General features: G+C 40.0%; 1 protein-coding gene across 7 annotated transcripts in view; it reads right to left on the minus strand.

Moving 5' to 3' along the window:
• Positions 1-19,094, minus strand: part of WWP1 (WW domain containing E3 ubiquitin protein ligase 1) — a 100,466-nt gene that overhangs the window by 43,152 nt on the left and 38,220 nt on the right. The window contains exons 3-10 of one of the 7 annotated variants that reach the window (XM_084849186.1): positions 16,371-16,512; positions 15,636-15,760; positions 10,913-11,050; positions 10,760-10,823; positions 9,638-9,801; positions 5,436-5,778; positions 4,477-4,572; positions 2,136-2,310 (exon numbers count right to left, since the gene is read on the minus strand). In XM_084849186.1, the coding sequence (XP_084705312.1) occupies positions 2,136-2,310; positions 4,477-4,572; positions 5,436-5,778; positions 9,638-9,801; positions 10,760-10,823; positions 10,913-11,050; positions 15,636-15,760; positions 16,371-16,512 (1,247 nt within the window). Of the gene's footprint in view, positions 1-2,135; positions 2,311-4,476; positions 4,573-5,435; positions 5,779-9,637; positions 9,826-10,759; positions 10,827-10,912; positions 11,051-15,635; positions 15,761-16,370; positions 16,513-19,094 lie in introns of all 7 variants that reach the window. The other 6 variants (XM_084849184.1, XM_084849185.1, XM_084849183.1 and 3 more) reach the window with 6 other exon arrangements.

Below are 19,094 nucleotides of genomic sequence, written 5' to 3' on the forward strand. Positions count from 1 at the left end.
GGGAGGGTTAAGTATTCTGAGCCACCCAGTACAAAAGTCTCACAGAGACACTGAAGTTCTTCAGGGTCAAATTCTTACATGAATACCTGAAGTAGCTTTACCATTCAAACTAGGCAGTCTTACTGTGGGAGAATTACACCACTGTAAAGTCAGCATAACTTAGTCAGTGTCCAATACTCAACCAGCATGAAAGTTGAGGGGGGGCAAACAGTGATAGAGAGACACTCGCATGAAGTTTTTCCACCCCACACAACATGCCAGGCAGAGGACACCACAGAGCCCTCCATTGCATTAGCTACTATAACAGACAGGAGGAACCCAGCAACTGTAAGTCTCTTGGAATCCCTGCACCTAAAGATTCCTCCAGTTGAGTTCAGACATAAAAGCAAACCAGAGTTAGCACAAACAGAGTTAGTTTACAAACCAGGTTACATCTGGTTCAGATCTTGGTTTGTCATGCCTGAATCAAAGTATAGTTTGTGGGAAGACTTGGTGAAATACAATGGCCTGTGTCCATCCAAAACTTCATAAATAATGCTGCGCTCCTCCTTTATCTGTCCCCTCCACTCCTCACATGCCATTTTTGGTGAAGATGGATGGATTGCATTAAACAAGAATTACCCATTATATCCAAAACAAGAAACTGTGGTTTAATGTTGGTTATGCTCAAAATCCTACAAGCTAGACTTCAGCAGTATGTGAACCGAGAACTACCGGAAGTACAAGCTGGGTTTCGAGGAGGCAGAGGAACTAGAGATCAACATTCGATGGATCATGGAGAAAGCAAGAGAATTCCAGAAAAATATCTACTTCTGCTTCATTGACTACGCTAAAGCCTTTGATTGTGTGGATCACAACAAACTGTGGCAAATTCTGAAAGTGATGGGAGTACCAGACCACCTTACCTGTCTCCTGAGAAACCTGTACGAGGGTCAAAAAGCAACACTAAGACATGGAACAACTGATTGGTTCAAAATTGGGAAAGTAGTACGACAAGGCTGTATATTGTCGCCCTGCTTATTTAACTTATATGCAGGGGACATCATGAGAAACGCCGGGTTGCATGAATCACAGGTCGAAATTAGGATTGCTGGGAGAATTATCAACAACCTCAGATACGCAGACAATACCACCCTAATGGCAGAAAGCAAAGAGGATCTAAAGAGCCTCTTGTTGAGGGTGAAAGTGGAGAGTACAAAAGCTGGTTTGAAACTCAACATTAAAAAAACTAAGATCATGGCATCTGGCCCCATCACTTCCTGGCATATAGAAGGAGAAGAAATGGAAGCAGTGACAGATTTTACTTTCTTGGGCTCCAAGATCACCGCAGATGGTGACTGTAGCCATGAAATTAAAAGACCCTTGCTCCTTGGGAGGAAAGCTATGGCAAACCTAGACAGCATATAGTAAGAAGCAGAGACATCACCTTGCCGACAAAGGTCCGTCTAATCAAAACTATGTTTTTCCCAGTAGTAACATATAGCTATGAGAGCTGGACTATAAGGAAGGCTGAGCGCCGAAGAATTGATGCTTTCGAACTGTGGTGCTGGAGAAGACTCTTACGAGTGCCCTGGACTGCAAGGAGGTCAAATCAGTCAATCCTAAAGGAAATCAACCCTAAGTGCTCATTGGAAGGACAGATACTGAAGCTGAAGCTCAAATATTGTGGCCACCTAATGCGAAGAGAAAACTCCCTGGAAAAGACCCTGATGCTGGGAAAGACTGAAGGCAAAAGGAGAAGGGGATGGCAGAGGATGAGATGGCTAGACAGCATCACCGATGCAATGAATATGAACTTGAGCACACTCCGGGAGAGAGCGGAGGACAGGAAGGTCTGGCGTGCTATGGTCCATGGGGTCACGAAGACTCAGACATGACTTACCGATTGAACAACAAAAGGTTAGGACAATAAGCCAGAATCAGATGGTTTCTCAAGCTGTGGACAAATGTCAGAATACAGGCAAACAAGCCATAGTTTTTTAGCTGAACATACCATGGTTTCACATTACATCTGAGTTCAGCCATTATCAAGGTATCAAAAGGTCTCAGTGTGTAGCTGTATATAATAATGTATAGTATTATGTATCTAACAAAAGAGAAAAAAATTCAAATATTTCATAACTTTGTAAATTTACCGAATAGAGGTATCGTTGGTTAAACTGTTGCATAGCTCCCTGCAATTGGTTTCGCTGAGACTGCCATTGTTCAAAGTTCCTGACCGATTCCATTGTTGGTCGCTGCCACGTTGTTGTCCGCGTGTTATGGTCCACATAATAAACTCTTCCACGATCATCTACCCTTCTTTCCCACCTAGGAAACAAATGTCAACTTTGAGAGCTATTTTCTTCACTGCCATAATGAAAAAATATTTTACTATAGGAAAATAAAGCCACAATCCTACACAGACTTACCTGGGAGTAAATCCCATGAAAACAATGAAACTTGCTTCTAAGTAGATATATATAGGATTATGCTGCAAGTCTCCCAGATGCTTCCCCGGCCCCACTAAAAAGCTCTAAAGTAAGTGTTTAAAAAATCAGAAAAGTAAGATGGTCCTAAATGTCTGTCTCAGAGTTTCTGCCAATGTTGCTGTATGACTTCACAAGTCACTTTTTTGTTGATAGTGCATGCTAAATCTTAACTGATCTGCTAGGTTTACTGTCCCCCTGTTGTAGCAACATATTAGCACAGCTATATTTTCACTTCCCATGATTTAAGTGTCAGGTCTAAAAGTTGCACTAAGGATAAATGCCATACAATTTTCTCCTTTCAAGACAGGAAGAATTAAAACAAAATGTTACAACTAAAATGCACATACTCAATTAACTTAATAAACATAAAAAATAAGGCTGTTCACACGACATGACAGCCCACCATGGGTTATTTATCCCACAGTGAGGCTGTGGCTCATGCAGTTGCCATTTTGTATATGCAACCCCCGCCCAGGGATTGTCATATCAGGCAAACCCAGTGAGTGTGGGTTATGTGAGGGTTAAACAACTTTTAGAGTTATGTTGTTTAACCCTCACACATAACCCATGCTCACCAGGTTCACATGACATGACAACCCCCAGGTGAGGGTTGGATATGCAACCTAGCACCCGCAGGCACCACAGTTGGTCATGCGCTAAACAACCCATAATGAGTCGTCCGAACCCGGTCATTAAATCGGAAGTTCTAAAAAATGAGAGAGACTTGCTGTGAATGTGATTCATAGGTTTAGAGCCAATCAAACCTAATTATTATTAGTTATTATTGTCCATTATTAATTTTTGTAATCCAGTCTAGCAGCCTTTTCTGACTGAAGACTGTGGTAAAAATGCTGGCTGGCTGGCTGGCTGGCTGGCTGGCTGGCTGGCTGGCAAGAAAGAAAGAAAGAAAGAAAGAAAGAAAGAAAGAAAGAAAGAAAGAAAGAAAGAAAGACCATAGACCCACTGTGACTAAGTAAGTGTAACTGAAATAACTGACTCCTACCTCCATGCTGAATTTTAGATTGTACACTCACTGGGACACAGACTTGTCCTCTTTTACTTCACATAGTGTCATGCACATTGATGGCCATTTATTATTAATAGTCACACAGATCTAATCTGGATTTTATTTCTAGACAAGCACCAGTAGATGCTTTGGATACAGAGGCTACTCATCCCTCTGCTTAGGAGCAAGTTGCTAGGGAGATTCAACGAAGATTAGCAAGTACATCACAAAACAAACTATTCTGCCAGTGTAAGCTAGTCCAGAGAAATCTGAACCCTTCTACTGCAAAGGACAAACTGGGCATCAAGGTGAAGATCATGTCTTTTAAAAGCATTACCTGCAATTTCAAAATGGTTCTCCAAGTTCAGCTTTGCTATTAATTTCTGATTCCACTGCCGGAAGGTGCCAAATGTCAATTGCTTGCACACAGAGGCTTAACAGAAAGCAGGTTTCCTATCCCCTCCTCCTTCCTTCCTGCCCCCCCACAAAGTCTCCCTGCTTTTGGGGGGGTTCTTCCTGAATAATGTGAGATGGGGCTCAGAAGGCTGCTGAGGGAAGGAGAACCTCCCAAAGTTGTATGGACCTCTACCCAATTTTGGGCAATTCCTCCATCCCGCAGCAGGCCTCCATATCCCATCAAATTGTTCAGGAGGGCCCCCCCGACCCTCCAGAGGGCACAAGTGTCTGCAGTGGGGAGAAGGGAAGAAAAACATTCCTTCCTTGAACATCCTATCACAGGCCCCAAGCCTAAGGAATTTTTAAACAAAAATACATTGGTCATTATGGGTTGCCATTTCTTTTAAACCCTGCTCCTAAAAAAACCTGTTAAATATCCCAATTTAAACTATTTTTTAAAAAGAAATTGTACAGAAAGTTCCAAGACATAACTTAAACTGCAAAATAATAAGAAACAGCTTCCCATCTGTGCATTTCGTTACCAATAGTATATTTTTAAGCCAGCAATGACATATTCAAGTGAATACAAAACTTGTCTATTACCCTGGTGGCAAAGGCTGAGGCCTTTCCCAAGTTGTAGTTCTTGTGTTGTGATCAACATAATAGGTCCTACCATGAGGATCCTTTCTCTGTTCCCATCTTTAAAAAATACAAACAAGTTAAACACCATTAACAGAAAATATACTGTTAAAATATACTGTTATGCCTGCAGAAATGTACAGATTACCACACTAAAAGAGGTTCATTAATACTATGTTTGCCATTTTTACGCTGAAGGCTGATGACAAAAATATATTCGTGCAAAAGATAAACATCAAAGTTGTGGTTCTGTTTTGTTTTCTAACCTTATTATTCCAGAAATGACGACAAGCTAAAACTTTGAGACTAAGCACTTTCAATTGTTAACTAAAAACATTTGGCCCAGCCATGCAGGACAAATTAAGAGACTGATGAAAAGGGTATCCTACAAAACATAAGAGTAGCCTGGGCTATCTGAGAAATGCTGATTAAAAAACTATAATGCATTTCACAGAAACAGCTGGGTCGGTCCCAAGAAAGGTTCCTGCAGAGGAAAAGAAAACAAGCCAAGGAGAAAAATCCAGCCCAGGACAAGCCTCTCCTTAACTTCCCTTCCTCATCCATGGCTACAGCCTTCAAATATAGTTGTCCCCACACTGAGGACAGTCTGTATAGCACTGCCCATATTTTGGCCATGCTAGAAGACACTCTGGACCATATAAAGTGGATTTTGTCTAGACTAAGGTAGCTGAAGATGGGTTTCTTTGAAATCAGTGGGATAAGTTAAACATGACCTAACTCAAATTCCACTGATTTCAATAGGTACTAAGTTCAACGATTTAAGACTGGATCCAACCCAATGAGAAATATGTTTGAAGCAACTTAACCTATCCAGTAGACTAAAGACCAATAAAATTTGCATGTCTATGTTTAATGTGTCCTGTTTGGTTATTATATTTCTAATTAAAACCAACCTCACATACCCTGGGGGCAAAGGTTCTATGCTGGTGTTACCAGGCTGTTGCCTTACAGCTTCCCCAGATACATTTGAAGACTCCCTTGGTTTTGCTGTTTCTGTAGTTGCATTGTTTTGTGTATTAGAAGATGCTGAATCAGTAGAAGCACCAGTTTCAAGTCCAGCAGATACATTGGGGGCAGCTGTAGATGTGCTGCTCTCTGAGTTACTAGTAGTAGCTTCTGTTCTTAAAGGAGGTTCTACAGAAGTGGAAGTGCAGTCTACAGACACAGAGGATGCTTCTGCAGAATCCATAGGAGTTTCAGAGGTTGAATGATTATCAGCTTCCATCACAGATGACTCACAGTTAACTGGGATGCAGAAAGAAAAGCACATCTTATATTGACAAAGTACTAGATAAAGGAACATTCTCCAGTTTAAAGAAAACCCAAGGAAAATATACTCTTAAAATATAGTAGTCATGGGATAAGAGAGATCCCCTTATGGATCTGTAACTGGTTAAAAAAAAAAAAAAGTATAGGGGTTGTTCAGATGATCATGCGACCGAGATTATCCTAATTACCCATGCTGCGTTGTGGGTTGCCATGTCGTCCAAACCCTGCAGGCATAAGTCCATTTTCACCCACCCTACAACCTCTACTGCAAGCCATGGGTTGTAGGGTGGGTGAAAATATACTACACCTATGCCACATTCAGACAACATGGCAACCCGCAACACAGCACAGGTAACTAGGATAATTCTGGTAGCATGACTGGCACACACAGGGGAAACAACCGACACTGTGTTGTTTCCCCCACTAATCATCTGAGCATGGACAGAGTGCATCCATGCTAGACTAGCCATAAATAGACGGTTCTTGGAGTGGGGGGATGTAAAAAGTATTGTCCCCCAAAGATCTGCATTGGGACCAGTACTTTTTAAATAGTTCATAAATGATTTGGGGCTATGGGTGAGCAATGAGGTGGCAAAGTTGCTGATGACACCACATTATTAGGAAAGATAAGACAAAAAGGGATAGAGAAGAGCTCCAAAAGGATCTCCTCAAACTAAGAGAATGGGCATCAAAATGGCAAATGCAGTTCATTGTAAGAAAATGTAAAGTGATGTACACTGGGGCAAAAAAAAAAATCCCAACTTCATGTATACTCTGATGGGATCTGAGCTAGTGATGACTGTCCAAGAAAGAGATCTTGGGGTTGTGGTGGAAAACTCAATGAAAATATCAAACCAGTGAGCTGCTGTGAAAAAGGTAAATTCCATGTTAGGCATAATTAAGAAAGGCATCAAAAATAAAACTGGCAATATCATATCTTTTACAAATCCATTGTGCGACCACACTTGGAATACTGTGTACAGTTCTAGTCACTGCACCTCAAAAAGGATATTGTAGAGCTGGAAAAAAAGTGCAGCAAGGGGCTGGAACAACCCCTTATGAGGAAAGGTTACAATGATTTGGACTGTTTAGCTTAGAAAAAAAACAAGTAAGGGGTGTACAAAACTATGCATGGTGTGGAAAAAGTGAATAGGAAGAAGTTTTTAAATTAACATATTTCATTTTTTTGTTTTAAAGAGCTTGTACGCCAATAATCAGACACTGACTGATTAAAAGAATTAAAATAAACATGTGCTATCTTCTAAACTGATCCTCATTCAGCTTCATAGGCAGAGACTAAAATAAGAAACTTGACTTTGGCATTAATGTCATTTTCACAGCTAATATTCTGCCAAAAATGCTTAACAGTCATTATAAAAATATGACTATTTATATAATAATTGTTTTTATATGGATCATTTAAATTATCAGTGGGGCATATTCCCAATTACCTTATTCACTTAGCTTTCCAGCTATAGCTGTTTTTCCTTTATTTGTTATTCTGTTGTTAACATTTATTCCTAACATCTCAGTTTTTTCTTTTAATTCATATCAAGCTAATTAACAATATTCTATAATATAAACTTACCTAGTTTTTCAGAGAGACCTCTGGGTTCAAGATTGTCAATGCTATATTGTCAAAACTGGACAAATCAAAGGACCATAAAAACACTATGTTGTATAAGCACAAAGAGTACAAGAGTTAATGTCACCTGGCAATGTTCAGGAGATAATTGAGAACCTATGCATCAGGTAGGAATACTCAATATACAAACAATCATATAAGCAAGAATGCAATATACATCATATTCAGAAATACAGACCAATTATCTTAATTTTATTTGTCTGTTATGGATGGCAGCCAAGCTTGATCTTCCCAATTCCTATGTTCTATTATGCAACAAAACATAAAAACAATGAAGTTCCAAATATACATTGCTTTGAATACTTTTGGTAAGTTCTTTTCTAAACTACATGAAAGTAGTTAGGTATTAATTGTAATAAACTAGTGTGTTACTTTGCAGTTTTAGGGATTTTATGCCCCTGGAAGAGCACAGCCTTGGCATTTAATTTCATTTGCCCATTTTTGCCACTTGATTTTTGAAGACATCAGATAAAGTAAATATCAGTAAACCTCATTAGGGTTGCTTTGGTTTACTATTCATTTACATTTTGTTGCAAAACAGAAATAAGAATTGGGAAGATCAAGCTTGGCTGCCATCCATAACAGAAAAACAAAATGATTATTCTATCATTCTGAAGAAGAGAAACAAAAATGCAGTCCGGAGTTTTTGTCACAACTATGTTGTATATATGATATGTACAATGCATTCTTGATTATATAATTGTTTGCATATTAAGTGCTCACACCTGACACACAGGTGCTCAATTATCTACTGATCATTACAAGTTGTCATTGACTCTTATACACTTTGCGCTCACACAATATAATGTTTTTATGGTCCTTTGATTTGTCCAGTTTTGTATCGCTGAGTTTTGTATCCTCCCCTTTTTTGGCACTTACAATAATATATTATCTACATATACAATAAATGATTATTTTTAACATATTTTGGATAGAGCTCTGTCTATCCAAAGCCCTGCCAGCAAGACCAAAGCAAGCCAGGAGGAATGAAGGAAGTTATTTCACTTCCTGTTCCTCCTTTAAAAAAAGAATTCAGCTCAACAGGCCCCTGAGCCTGCTATTTATTTATTTAATAAATCTATATTTTAAAATTTAAAATACAATACCATATTTAAACATATCTCTATGCAGTTTAAAAGTCTAGCTGATTTACTGGTGGTGAGCGGGGACAGTAATGGAGAGCCTGTAGGATCCTATGGATTCCTATGGATTCACACTTCTCCTCTTATCCCACTGTCCTGCCCCCTTTTGGACCTCCCCAAGCTTTTCCAAGGTCGCTGTTACCCAGATTCCCTCTCCCAAGGTTGTAGAAGTACCTATGGGCTCAGGAGTGGAAATCTGCCATATCCTATGGTCCCTAGGATACTCTCCCAGGAACCAGAGGATTGCTTTGTTATACATTTAATTTTAGCACTTCTAGCTTAATATAAACAACACTGGATGACCTTGTCTCATGGATTTAATTAAATCAACATAAATTTGTCCATTAAGTATTACACTTTTGGATTAATATAGATTTTTTTAACCATCCTCTGGAAGTTCTGCCAAAATCAAAAGATTTTGAGACTTCAAACAAACATGGTGATTCCACATTGTCAAATGCTTTGTCGAATCTAAAAACAATGCTGCTTCTTTTGAACCGTTTAAAAAATTCGTATGCAATATGCTTCACATATTATTGCTCATTCTCCAATTCCATAAGAAGCCAGTTTGATCTGAATGTTTATATTTATGTGGTTTAAGCTGGTCTTTCTTGGTGATTTAGGGCAAATTTAAATAGTTCTGTTTTAAGATCAATTCTCTCTCAAAATAGTTTCCTTTCTTTGAATAATTAAAGTATGTAAAGAAACAAAATCAAACATCACTATATAACTCTAAGTACACATAAAGACCAGGAATCAAAAAGATTATAAGTTATTTTGTGTGCAGATGGACTTTTTTGCCCACCCTTTTCGTACCTCAGCCCCTCACATTCCCTTCCCCCCCAAAACCTGCTGCAAAAGGTCAGGAGCAGTATTTGATGCACACCAGGGAGAAAATGTCAAAAAGCACACAGAAGTGCTTTCTGCTTATATACTAGGTTCTTCGAACCACACTGATATCACCTAAAACACCTAAAGTTAATTTGAGGTTTCCCACAGAGAACCATCAATTAACCAACTGGACTACATTTTCTAACATTTTTCTTACCAGTATTGCTGTCAGGCTCACTTGAAAGTGGTTTGGGTGTTGGTATATTTTTGGGTCCTGTTGCAATATGAGGAGATGGTGTGTTGTCTCCACTATCTCCATTAACTGTATGTATAGGGAACGAGATCTGTACTATGGAGCTTGATGGTGTTTGATTGTCTATTCTGCTGGAAACATCGTATAGAGATCTTGTAAAAAATAAGTATTAAATTTGTTACATATATTTGTACTGTCCCATGTTCCAATACCTATTGCATTCTTCCCAAACCTGGTGCATGTGCAGGACTACAACTCTCATCATCCCCAGCCATCATGGCCACATATCTGGAGAGCACCAGGTTGGGGGAGGCTGCCCTACTGTAACTAGGTCAAAGTACTTGTAACTGAGATACTTGTAATTGACATTCTTTGTAAAACACCATATATATTAGATGGTGCAACATAAATAATATAACAATGTGTGATATGGCAATCATTTATGTGTATTTATTTCAACTTATATTTGGATGGTTGTTTAATAGATTCCATTACTTACTTACTCATACATACACACACACACACACACACTGAAGTTATAATGGATTTACTTCATTTTATCAGTTGCTGACCCAAGCTAGAAAACTATTAAATGCTAAGCAAATATAAGATTTCTGACCAATCAGGTACTCAAAGTGGTTTTATTTTAATGGCAAACATTATGACTAAAGATGCTGGATGGCAGCTGGTCAGACTGAATGCAGGAAACCCAGTATCTGTCACCTTAGTAGCAAAGTACTTCAGCATAATGCATTTCACACTGCAGGAGTAAACAACTGCTGTATGGTGGGAGAAGGGGTGGGGTGAATAAAGATGTACATACCCATCCTGTGCAAAGATTAGGCTTTAGTACTCTAGGAAGTACTTTATTGAGTGCATGCATATATACCTCCAAGCAGAAACACCTCCCCAAAGTAAATGTCCATTCAAAAGTAATGCACTTTCTCAGAATAATGCACTTTCTGAGTCTGCATCTCTCACAGCTGAACCTTTAAATGCAACCTGATATTCTGCAAATTCAGTTTGATATTTTAGTGGGTGATTATACTATTACCATAAATAGTTTTTCTTAAACAGAAATCTGACCTGGAAGTGGTTCTTGTAGATGTTTCTCTGTTTTCATGTAAAGCATCACCATTTTGCTGGACTTCTACTAAACAATAAGAAACAAAATTAGATTTTTCTTTTCTTATACCAACGGATAATAAGGCTAATTTTTATTTTCCCAGGTTAACTTACTGGTTACTAATGAACTGCAGTTTGTAAGAGATTCTGGTTCAAGCACCAAACCATCAAGCACTATTATCAGTTCTCCTGTTTGCACCAAGCCACTCTTGTTTTCCAGTGAGAGTTTCAACTGTTCTTTGACTCTTTCTACTATCAAAAAAACATGTAAACAACCAGCCACAGGATAAATTAGTTGGTACATTTTCAAAGACAGAACTTAATACTTAGCTTTTTATTTTAAGAGTCTTTGGAATACTCAGTCCAAAGATTAAGATTACAACACTGTAGCAGTTATCCAGATTATGTAGCTGCTTTGTTCATTGCAATATCTACTACACATAGTCTATAACAGTGGATCTACATATGACTGCACACATGAAATGAGCTCTCCACAAAAAAATATAAATATGAAGTGTACACTTATGACAGATAAGCATTTTCATTCACCTAATTGGTTATGGGTTATATTCAAATGTTACCTGAATCCAAGGCCACTCATGCAGTGGGACATTCCCATCCCTTCCTCGCTGTTGCAGCTCCCTGTGACACACACACACACACACACACCATTGGGAAACCTGACACCCCCGAGGCTTGGGGGACCCTTTGGAAAGGCCTTGTCTGTGCGAGGACAGACTGCAGTAGGAATGGGGAATCACTGAAAAATGGTTGGAGGCAGCATGTGTGAGTGAAACTCCTGCTCATGCAAGCTGCCTGAACTCAATATTCCCCTGTTCCCCGCTCCACTGCAGTCCCTCACATCAAATTCTATGCATTTCCGGAGGGTTTTCCAACTCCCAAGAGAGGCTTTTGAGAGGAGGCACAGGATGCTGCACTGTACAGGATAGGTAAAGGGCGCTAGGCTCAGGGGTAAAAAGTCTCACATTTAATCCTTGTTATCCAGGTAGGACTGCACTGCCACACGTCATTCACACAGAGATGTAACTTGTATCCATATACATGTAACAACCAATGCAAGTCTAAATGGGCCTTTAATCGGAGGTGTGATGCGCATACAGTGAATTTACACACTATGCTCTAAATTGGGGAAATTAGTTCAAATACTTATTGAAGTCCAAAAGCATAGATTTTTACCAATTTTGTTCTTAAAAACACATGCATGCACATTAGTTATGGAAGAAAAACAATTGGTTAGTATAGCCCTCCCTAGTACATGGACCATTATACTAGTTCTAATAGGCCTAAGTAAGAGATAGAGAAAGATAAATTGGGAAAATTCGCATTTACCAAGTAAGGAGGTGAAAACAGCACCATGGAAAAAGCAGAGCAGGAGATAGGGAGGCTATGTGGCCAAAGAAGCTCAAGTGCTGATTGCAATGATGAACCGTGCAGGCAGAAATGGATAGATTTGGGAGGAAAGAAAGAGAAATAAAGCAGGAATAAATATAATTGGCTGATTTCAATAGAAGGGGAACCAACGAACTTGCCAAAAATTAGAAAAATGGCTGTGGACTACCCTCAGGTTTCTCAGCTTTGGTTCCACATTCAAAAAATGAGGTAACGGCCTCAAGCCTCTCTTGATTACTAAATTACGAAGACACAGTCTTCACAGCAATGATGGGGAGACCAAGCTGAGGCTATAATTAGAGGCTCTGAAGCCACCACAATTTGCTTAAGGGAGAGATTTAGATGGAGAGCCTTGCAACAGACTTCTCCTTAAGAGTTCCAAATAAAATTCAGATAGTGTGTATTTGGCTCAAGACGTTTAGTAGCCACTTCCCAATGCTCTGAGCTCACTTCTTGACAACTTCCCTTGGACTCAAAGGAGCCTTTCAGACAACACATAACCCACTGAGTGTGGGTTGCTGTTGAACCATGGGTTGTTTGTTGAACCATGAGTTAGCATGCTGTCTGAATGTTCACAGGGTGGCTTGTTAACCACCTTGAACAACCCAACAACAAACCATGGGTTCTCAAGGTGGCTTGTTTAAGAAAATAAGCCACACTGCATGGTTAACAAGCCACCCTGTGGACATTCAGACAATACACTAACCCACGGTTCAACAAACAACCCACGGTTCAAGAACAACCCACACTCAACCACTGAGTGTGGGTTAGCGTGTTGTCTGAAAATCCTCAAAGATAGCAACTCACACAGAGGTTGCAGACTACCTGTGTGTCCTCAAAGACTGACCTGTATTTCTGCAAGTATGGAAAACAGCTTTGGGTGTGCAAGGTAACAGATCTCTCTGGGCAAATGCAGCCATACAGTGGTTCAATCCGAAAGCACAAGGGGAAACTCTGGGCCAGAAATGTGAGATAGGTACCAGAATAGAACAAAGAATCATGCTCAGAAAGAGTAATGAGAAACTCTATTAAAGCCAATCAGACCCCAGGTTATTCTCAAAGTCTGAGAATACTAAGACACACACCAGCACAAGCAGAAAGAATGACCAAAGACTGCCCAAACTCCAAGGAAGTTAGGGTTTGAAACAAAGGCCTTAAAGAGATCGATGCCCCAGAGGTTGCTCCTAGGATGGCTCACAACAAAACAATAGTTTGCTTTTCAGGGATAAATAGAAGGCTCAAGGAGGTTCCTTGAGGCTTGAATAATTTTACATCTGCCAGGCTATACAGAGCAATGTAATACAATATTCAAAACAAAAGGTGTCATCAAAGATGCTCAGGTAGTGCTTGACCTCGCTGATCTATCCAGGAGGTAGGGATACTTCAGGATTGAACCACTTTAACCACGAGGGCTCTTGACTGGCTAGTTCAATGGTACCTTCATGGGTTAGGCAGCTGGGTGGCAGCATGGCAATCAAGCAGGCATTTGCATGTTTCTGCAGTTATAGGAAACACCTCCCTTTAATCTATTCCAGGAGGAAGCAAGTATACTTTGTGGCTCATGTGCCTCTGTGATGGTTCACAGCCCTAATGTTGCTGGCAGCTTTTCAGCTGTGCCTTCCAGATCGAAAATGGATTCTTAAGCAAAGGTGTCAGGGTAATGCTAATTAAATCCATAACACACAATACACATCACAGAGCCAGCACTTCTGAAGCTTTTCTGTAAAAACTGGAAAGGACTCCTGCCTGAAACTCTGGAGAGCTGCTGCCAGTCAGTGTAGACAATACTTAGCTAGATGGACCAGTGGTCTGACTCAGGCAGCTTCCTATGCCCCACTGAGTGGCTTTCTACTCGCATAACTTTTGGATACAACCCTATATTTTTTATTATTAAGAATGTTGAAGTTCCTTAAGTTTTGGATATTTGAATACCCACAGAAGTCAGTGAAGCTTTATCAAATTATACCAATTGAGATTTCATGCAAGAGGGATAGTATCCTTAAAATCTAGTATAGAGTTAGGCTCTCCCACACTGGAGGCCTTCAAGACGAGGCTGGACAGCCATTTGTCAGGGATGCTCTGACCTGGATTCCTGCATTGAGCAGGGGGTTGGACTCGATGGCCTTGTAGGCCCCTTCCAACCCTACTATTCTATGATTCTATGATTCTACTGGTGGGCTTGGAGCTTTACCCAGTCCCCCAAGCATTTCTCATCTGACCTCCCTCATAACCCTTTGAGAGGGATTCTTCCTCTCAGCCCAGCCCCCATTATGTATCTCAGCTGGTTTCTTCCACAAAATTGGCACACAGGCAAATAACACTGTAACCCCCTCCCCTCCCCACCCTAGTTTGAGCAGCAAAAGACATTGTGAAAAGCAAAGACTCCGGCAGAGCTATCTACTTAAAACATATCTCAGCTGCTCTGTCAAGACATTGCAAAAGGCTCTTTAGCAGCACACCCCTTCATGCAAACAGCATCAGAGGGCTTTACTAGTATTCTGCCCTTATGCACATGTTCATTCCCATTTTCCCATCTGTTGACTCATGCACAGAAGTACATATGAGAAGTACAACTGTTGGAGCCTCTGTTGCTGTTCACACAGGGAAAGGGCACATGCTGATGAGCTACTTGGAGCGAGAGGCTGAACTGCTTAATGTAGTAGCGTTCTGCAGAGGCAGCTCTATATTTGGGGCAAATGAGGCAGTGACTGCACCTCTCCCCCACCCACTTAAGGGAGAGAGATCCCCCCACAACCAGCTTCATTTGCTCCTATGCATAGCATGCAACTGCCAAGTACCATGTATGATCTTCTCCTATCCTCCCCCAACAATCTCAAAGAATATTGAGCATCTGCCCTGCCCTCTACCCCACAAACCCCAATGACGCCACTGGTATGCTGCCAAAACTTCTCCTGCTGTTTACAGTAGGAAGGGATAGTCATGTTAAAGAATCCTATGCTTATATTTCAGTTCATGTGGGAATGAATCAACGCTCAGAACCGATGTTGCTGGCCCTTTGGTCTTACTTGTTTCAAAAAATCACTGTTTGATAATCCCAATATTTCAGCTGACATTTAAAGAGGAAAGAGTGAGCATGCACTCAGAAAAAAACTAACTTATTTATCTAAAAGCATAATTTCATTTGCTAGTTTAGGCATACATCAAAAGAACCATTTCAGATTTTCTTATATATATTAGCATTTGCAGTAGAAAAGGGTAGGACTTATCCATCTTAACATTCCTATATCACCAGCAATATCCATTTGTGATAATATGCCAGTGCAGTGGGAAGTACTATCTTATGCATTTATATATGGCTACAAAAGACATTACAACTGGGACATAAAGTTCAGTTTAAACATATCAATTAAAACAATCAAGATAAAAATTGGTTAACTAATGGAATCTTAATAAATGTGTAACTTACATCTTCTATTATGTATTTCCAAAGCTTGTCTAAGGTCTACAGTGGCTTTTCCTAATAAAGCATCAGCTTTTAAAGTATGATGGCTCCAAACTCTAAATTCCAAAGTGGTCTGTGGAGTCACATTCCTGTAGACAGACAAGTTTAATTTCCTTTTCAGAATCAGAAATATGTAGCACATTGCAATCCATTAGTTTAATCACACTCAACGTGCAGAACAGCCAGGCCTAAAATATTTGAGTACTCTTATTAATTTAACAAGACAATCATTTAGTTCTCAATCTACATTATCTGTAGATTGCATCTGATGAAATGGGCTGTTAGTCCATGAAAGCTTATGCCATAATAAATTTGTTAGCTACCCCTCTAGATGTGTGTGTGTGTGTGTGTGTGTATATATATATACACACACACACACTCACACGCACACACACACATATACATACACACATTATATCAACCCTAGTAGAGCCCTTAGTTATGTATGAGTTCCTCTCCCCCGACGCCATGTTTTCTCTCAGATATGACCATCCAATATGTTCATCGGGTAAAGAATATCAAATCCTCTGTGTACAAATATGATACTGGGATGGAGAGAGGTGCAGGAGCCTGGGACCAATTCCAACACTGTACCTGCTGAATAATGGGTCTCAGTGAGCCATTATCCCACTGCAAACTCTCAATGAACACAAAAAATTGTACATATAATAAATCAGAATTAGGAAAAAGTCTACTTACACAGTCAACTGTTCATCCCATTTTGGATTTGAGGAACTGCTGGATTTAGATGTTTTCTTAACTTCACTATCAGCTACTAGTTCTGTATAGATGGCAGTTCCACCAAACCAGTTCTTTTTTCTTTTCAGTTTGGCACTAGAAACTAACAAAAACATTGTTTGTAGCTACTGGAAAACATTTCATGCTGGAGAATGACAAAGTTACCAACGTATCCATGTAAAACGAATGAATGAATGAAAAAAATGTTTGCTTTTCCAGTATCTGCTGAAAAATGTAGCTACCTAGTACAACTCTAAAATACAGCCATGGCAGACCTATACATAGATACAAAAAGGAGGTTGGAAGGTCACTGTATCACATTATTCTAAACAGAGCAACACTTTAGAAGAACACTTTCTTTAATCAGGCTTCAAAAAGGCTAATTCAACAGCTTTGTTTTCTTTTCTTTTGGGAACAAGCTACACTCAATTTACTTAATGAAGGCTGGATAACAGACTGGCATTTTGTCACATGATTAGCAGGTCAGTGAAAATAGATTTTGGGTAGGTGAAAGTTATATCTGCTTATTATCTCAGCTTTCTGTATGCAATTCTCTAGCAATCCATTCACTTCGCCTTTCTCAACCTGGTGTCCTCCAGATGTTTTGGGCTTCCACTCCTATCAGCTCTAGCCTGTATGGTTAATGCTCAGGAATGTTGACAGTTGTAGTCCAAAACATCTGGAGGACACCAGGTTGGGGAAGGCAGCTTTAAATGAAAGCTCTAAAGGCTGCTCCACATGTCTCTTTCCCCTACCAGAGTACTTATGTTCTGTGCAGAGAAGCTTAAATTAAAGAAGACACAAATCAAAAGGTACAGAACATTTACCATAAAAAAAAACCAAGTATGCTCATTTTTCTAGCTTTCATGTTTCTTCCTCAGGAGAACTCTAAAAATAAATGCAACCTCTCAATTACTTTCAATCCAAAGTTCTTAAAATACAAAAACATACATTGGGTGTAAAATAGAAAAACATCTAAGGGCACAATTCTATCCATGTTTAGACAGATATAAGCCCTACAATTCTGAGCATGCCCCAACCAGCCATGCTGCCTGGGGGATATTGGGAGTTGTAGGACTTATTTCTGTCTAAACATGCATAGGATTGCACCCTAAAGAACTATGTTTTCTTCTGTGAGCAGAAGAAAGATAATCACAGAGCTGTTCTGCAAATGTTTGCACAACAGTCTGTGTAAAAGGTTCATATAATCAAAGCTATGGTTTTCCCAGTAGTAATGTATGGCTGTGAGAGCTGGACTATAAGGAAGGCTGAGCGCCGAAGAATTGATGCTTTCGAACTGTAGTGCTGGAGAAGACTCTTACGAGTCCCCTGGACTGCAAGGAAGTCAAATCAGTCCATCTTAAAGGAAATCAACCCTGAGTGCTCATTGGAAGGACAGATACTGAAGCTGAAGCTCAAATATTTTGGCCACCTAATGCGTAGAGAAAACTCCCTGGAAAAGACCCTGATGCTGGGAAAGATTGAAGGCAAAAGGAGAAAGGGACAGCAGAGGATGAGATGGCTAGATGGAATCACCGATGCAATGAATATGAACTTGAGCACACTCCAGGAGAGAGCGGAGTACAGGAAGGTCTGGTGTGCTATCGTCCATGGGGTCACGAAGAGTCAGACACGACTTAATGACTGAACAACAACAACAACAACATAACCTAACAGTGTTTGGTATACAAGCTCTTGCACAAGCAGTAAATAATTTTTGGATTTGTTTTCACTTTTCTTGCACAATGCTCTTGAATGAGGTGAAAAACAGCCTTTCAATGAACAAAGGATGGCTTCCACAAAGGATGGCTCTCCACAGGGAAGAGCACCTTTGGATACAACTCGTAGTGAAAGCCACAGGTTAGCATTTATTCAAAACATACCATTTATATTTTAAAGTATTTAGTTAGAGAAGACTACAAAATGGCTTGGATCCTAAATAATTTAACTTAAGCAAGTTCACAGAAGGTTTCCCCTTCCCTTCCTTCTTGGAAAGTTTCTCTGGAGAGTCTGAGGGCCCTCCTGAACAATGTGGGACTGGGCATGCATGGGCAGAACTGCCCAATACTGGGTGGACTTTTGGGCAATTCTCCCCTCTCCCAGCTGCCCTCTACGCCCCATCCCACACTGTCCAGGATGACCCCCAGACTCTCCAGAATGGCTTGGAGGGGGTACAAGGAAGAGGACAGGATAGGAAACACTCCTCCTGTAAATTTCCTTAACTCAACTTTTCTTAGGACCCAAGGCACTGATAATTAAAATGAAATTCAGGGAAAAAATGAACTGTGGTGTACACATACTGAAAGATTACATCCTTTAGAGTTTTCCTGAGGAACAGCATGTAAGTCTGAAACGTGTTCAATTCTGATGTTTCACAACAGATATCCTTGTACTTTCTGCAGCCTTGAATTTTTAATCCTGTTTTCTATGCATTTTTGTTGGATGCTTTCCTTTTTCTACATGTTCTAAACAGAAAAGCAGCCAGAAAATTACCACAGATTCTCATCTTTCTACCATATAAGCATGTAAAAGCAGAATGTAAACACACTCAGTGGACTACTTTGAGAACATTTGTTAGACAGAGGCATGCATCTGATCACTGAAACATCAGGGTTAAAAGACAGCCTGTATGGTAAGTGCTGGATTGGATGTGGGAGATCCAGATTCTAGTCCCCACTCAGCCAT

The sequence above is a fragment of the Heloderma suspectum genome, chromosome 4 (genome assembly GCF_057233095.1).
Source record: "Heloderma suspectum isolate Gila_16-S chromosome 4, 16-S_ref, whole genome shotgun sequence".
NCBI lineage: Eukaryota > Metazoa > Chordata > Lepidosauria > Squamata > Helodermatidae > Heloderma > Heloderma suspectum.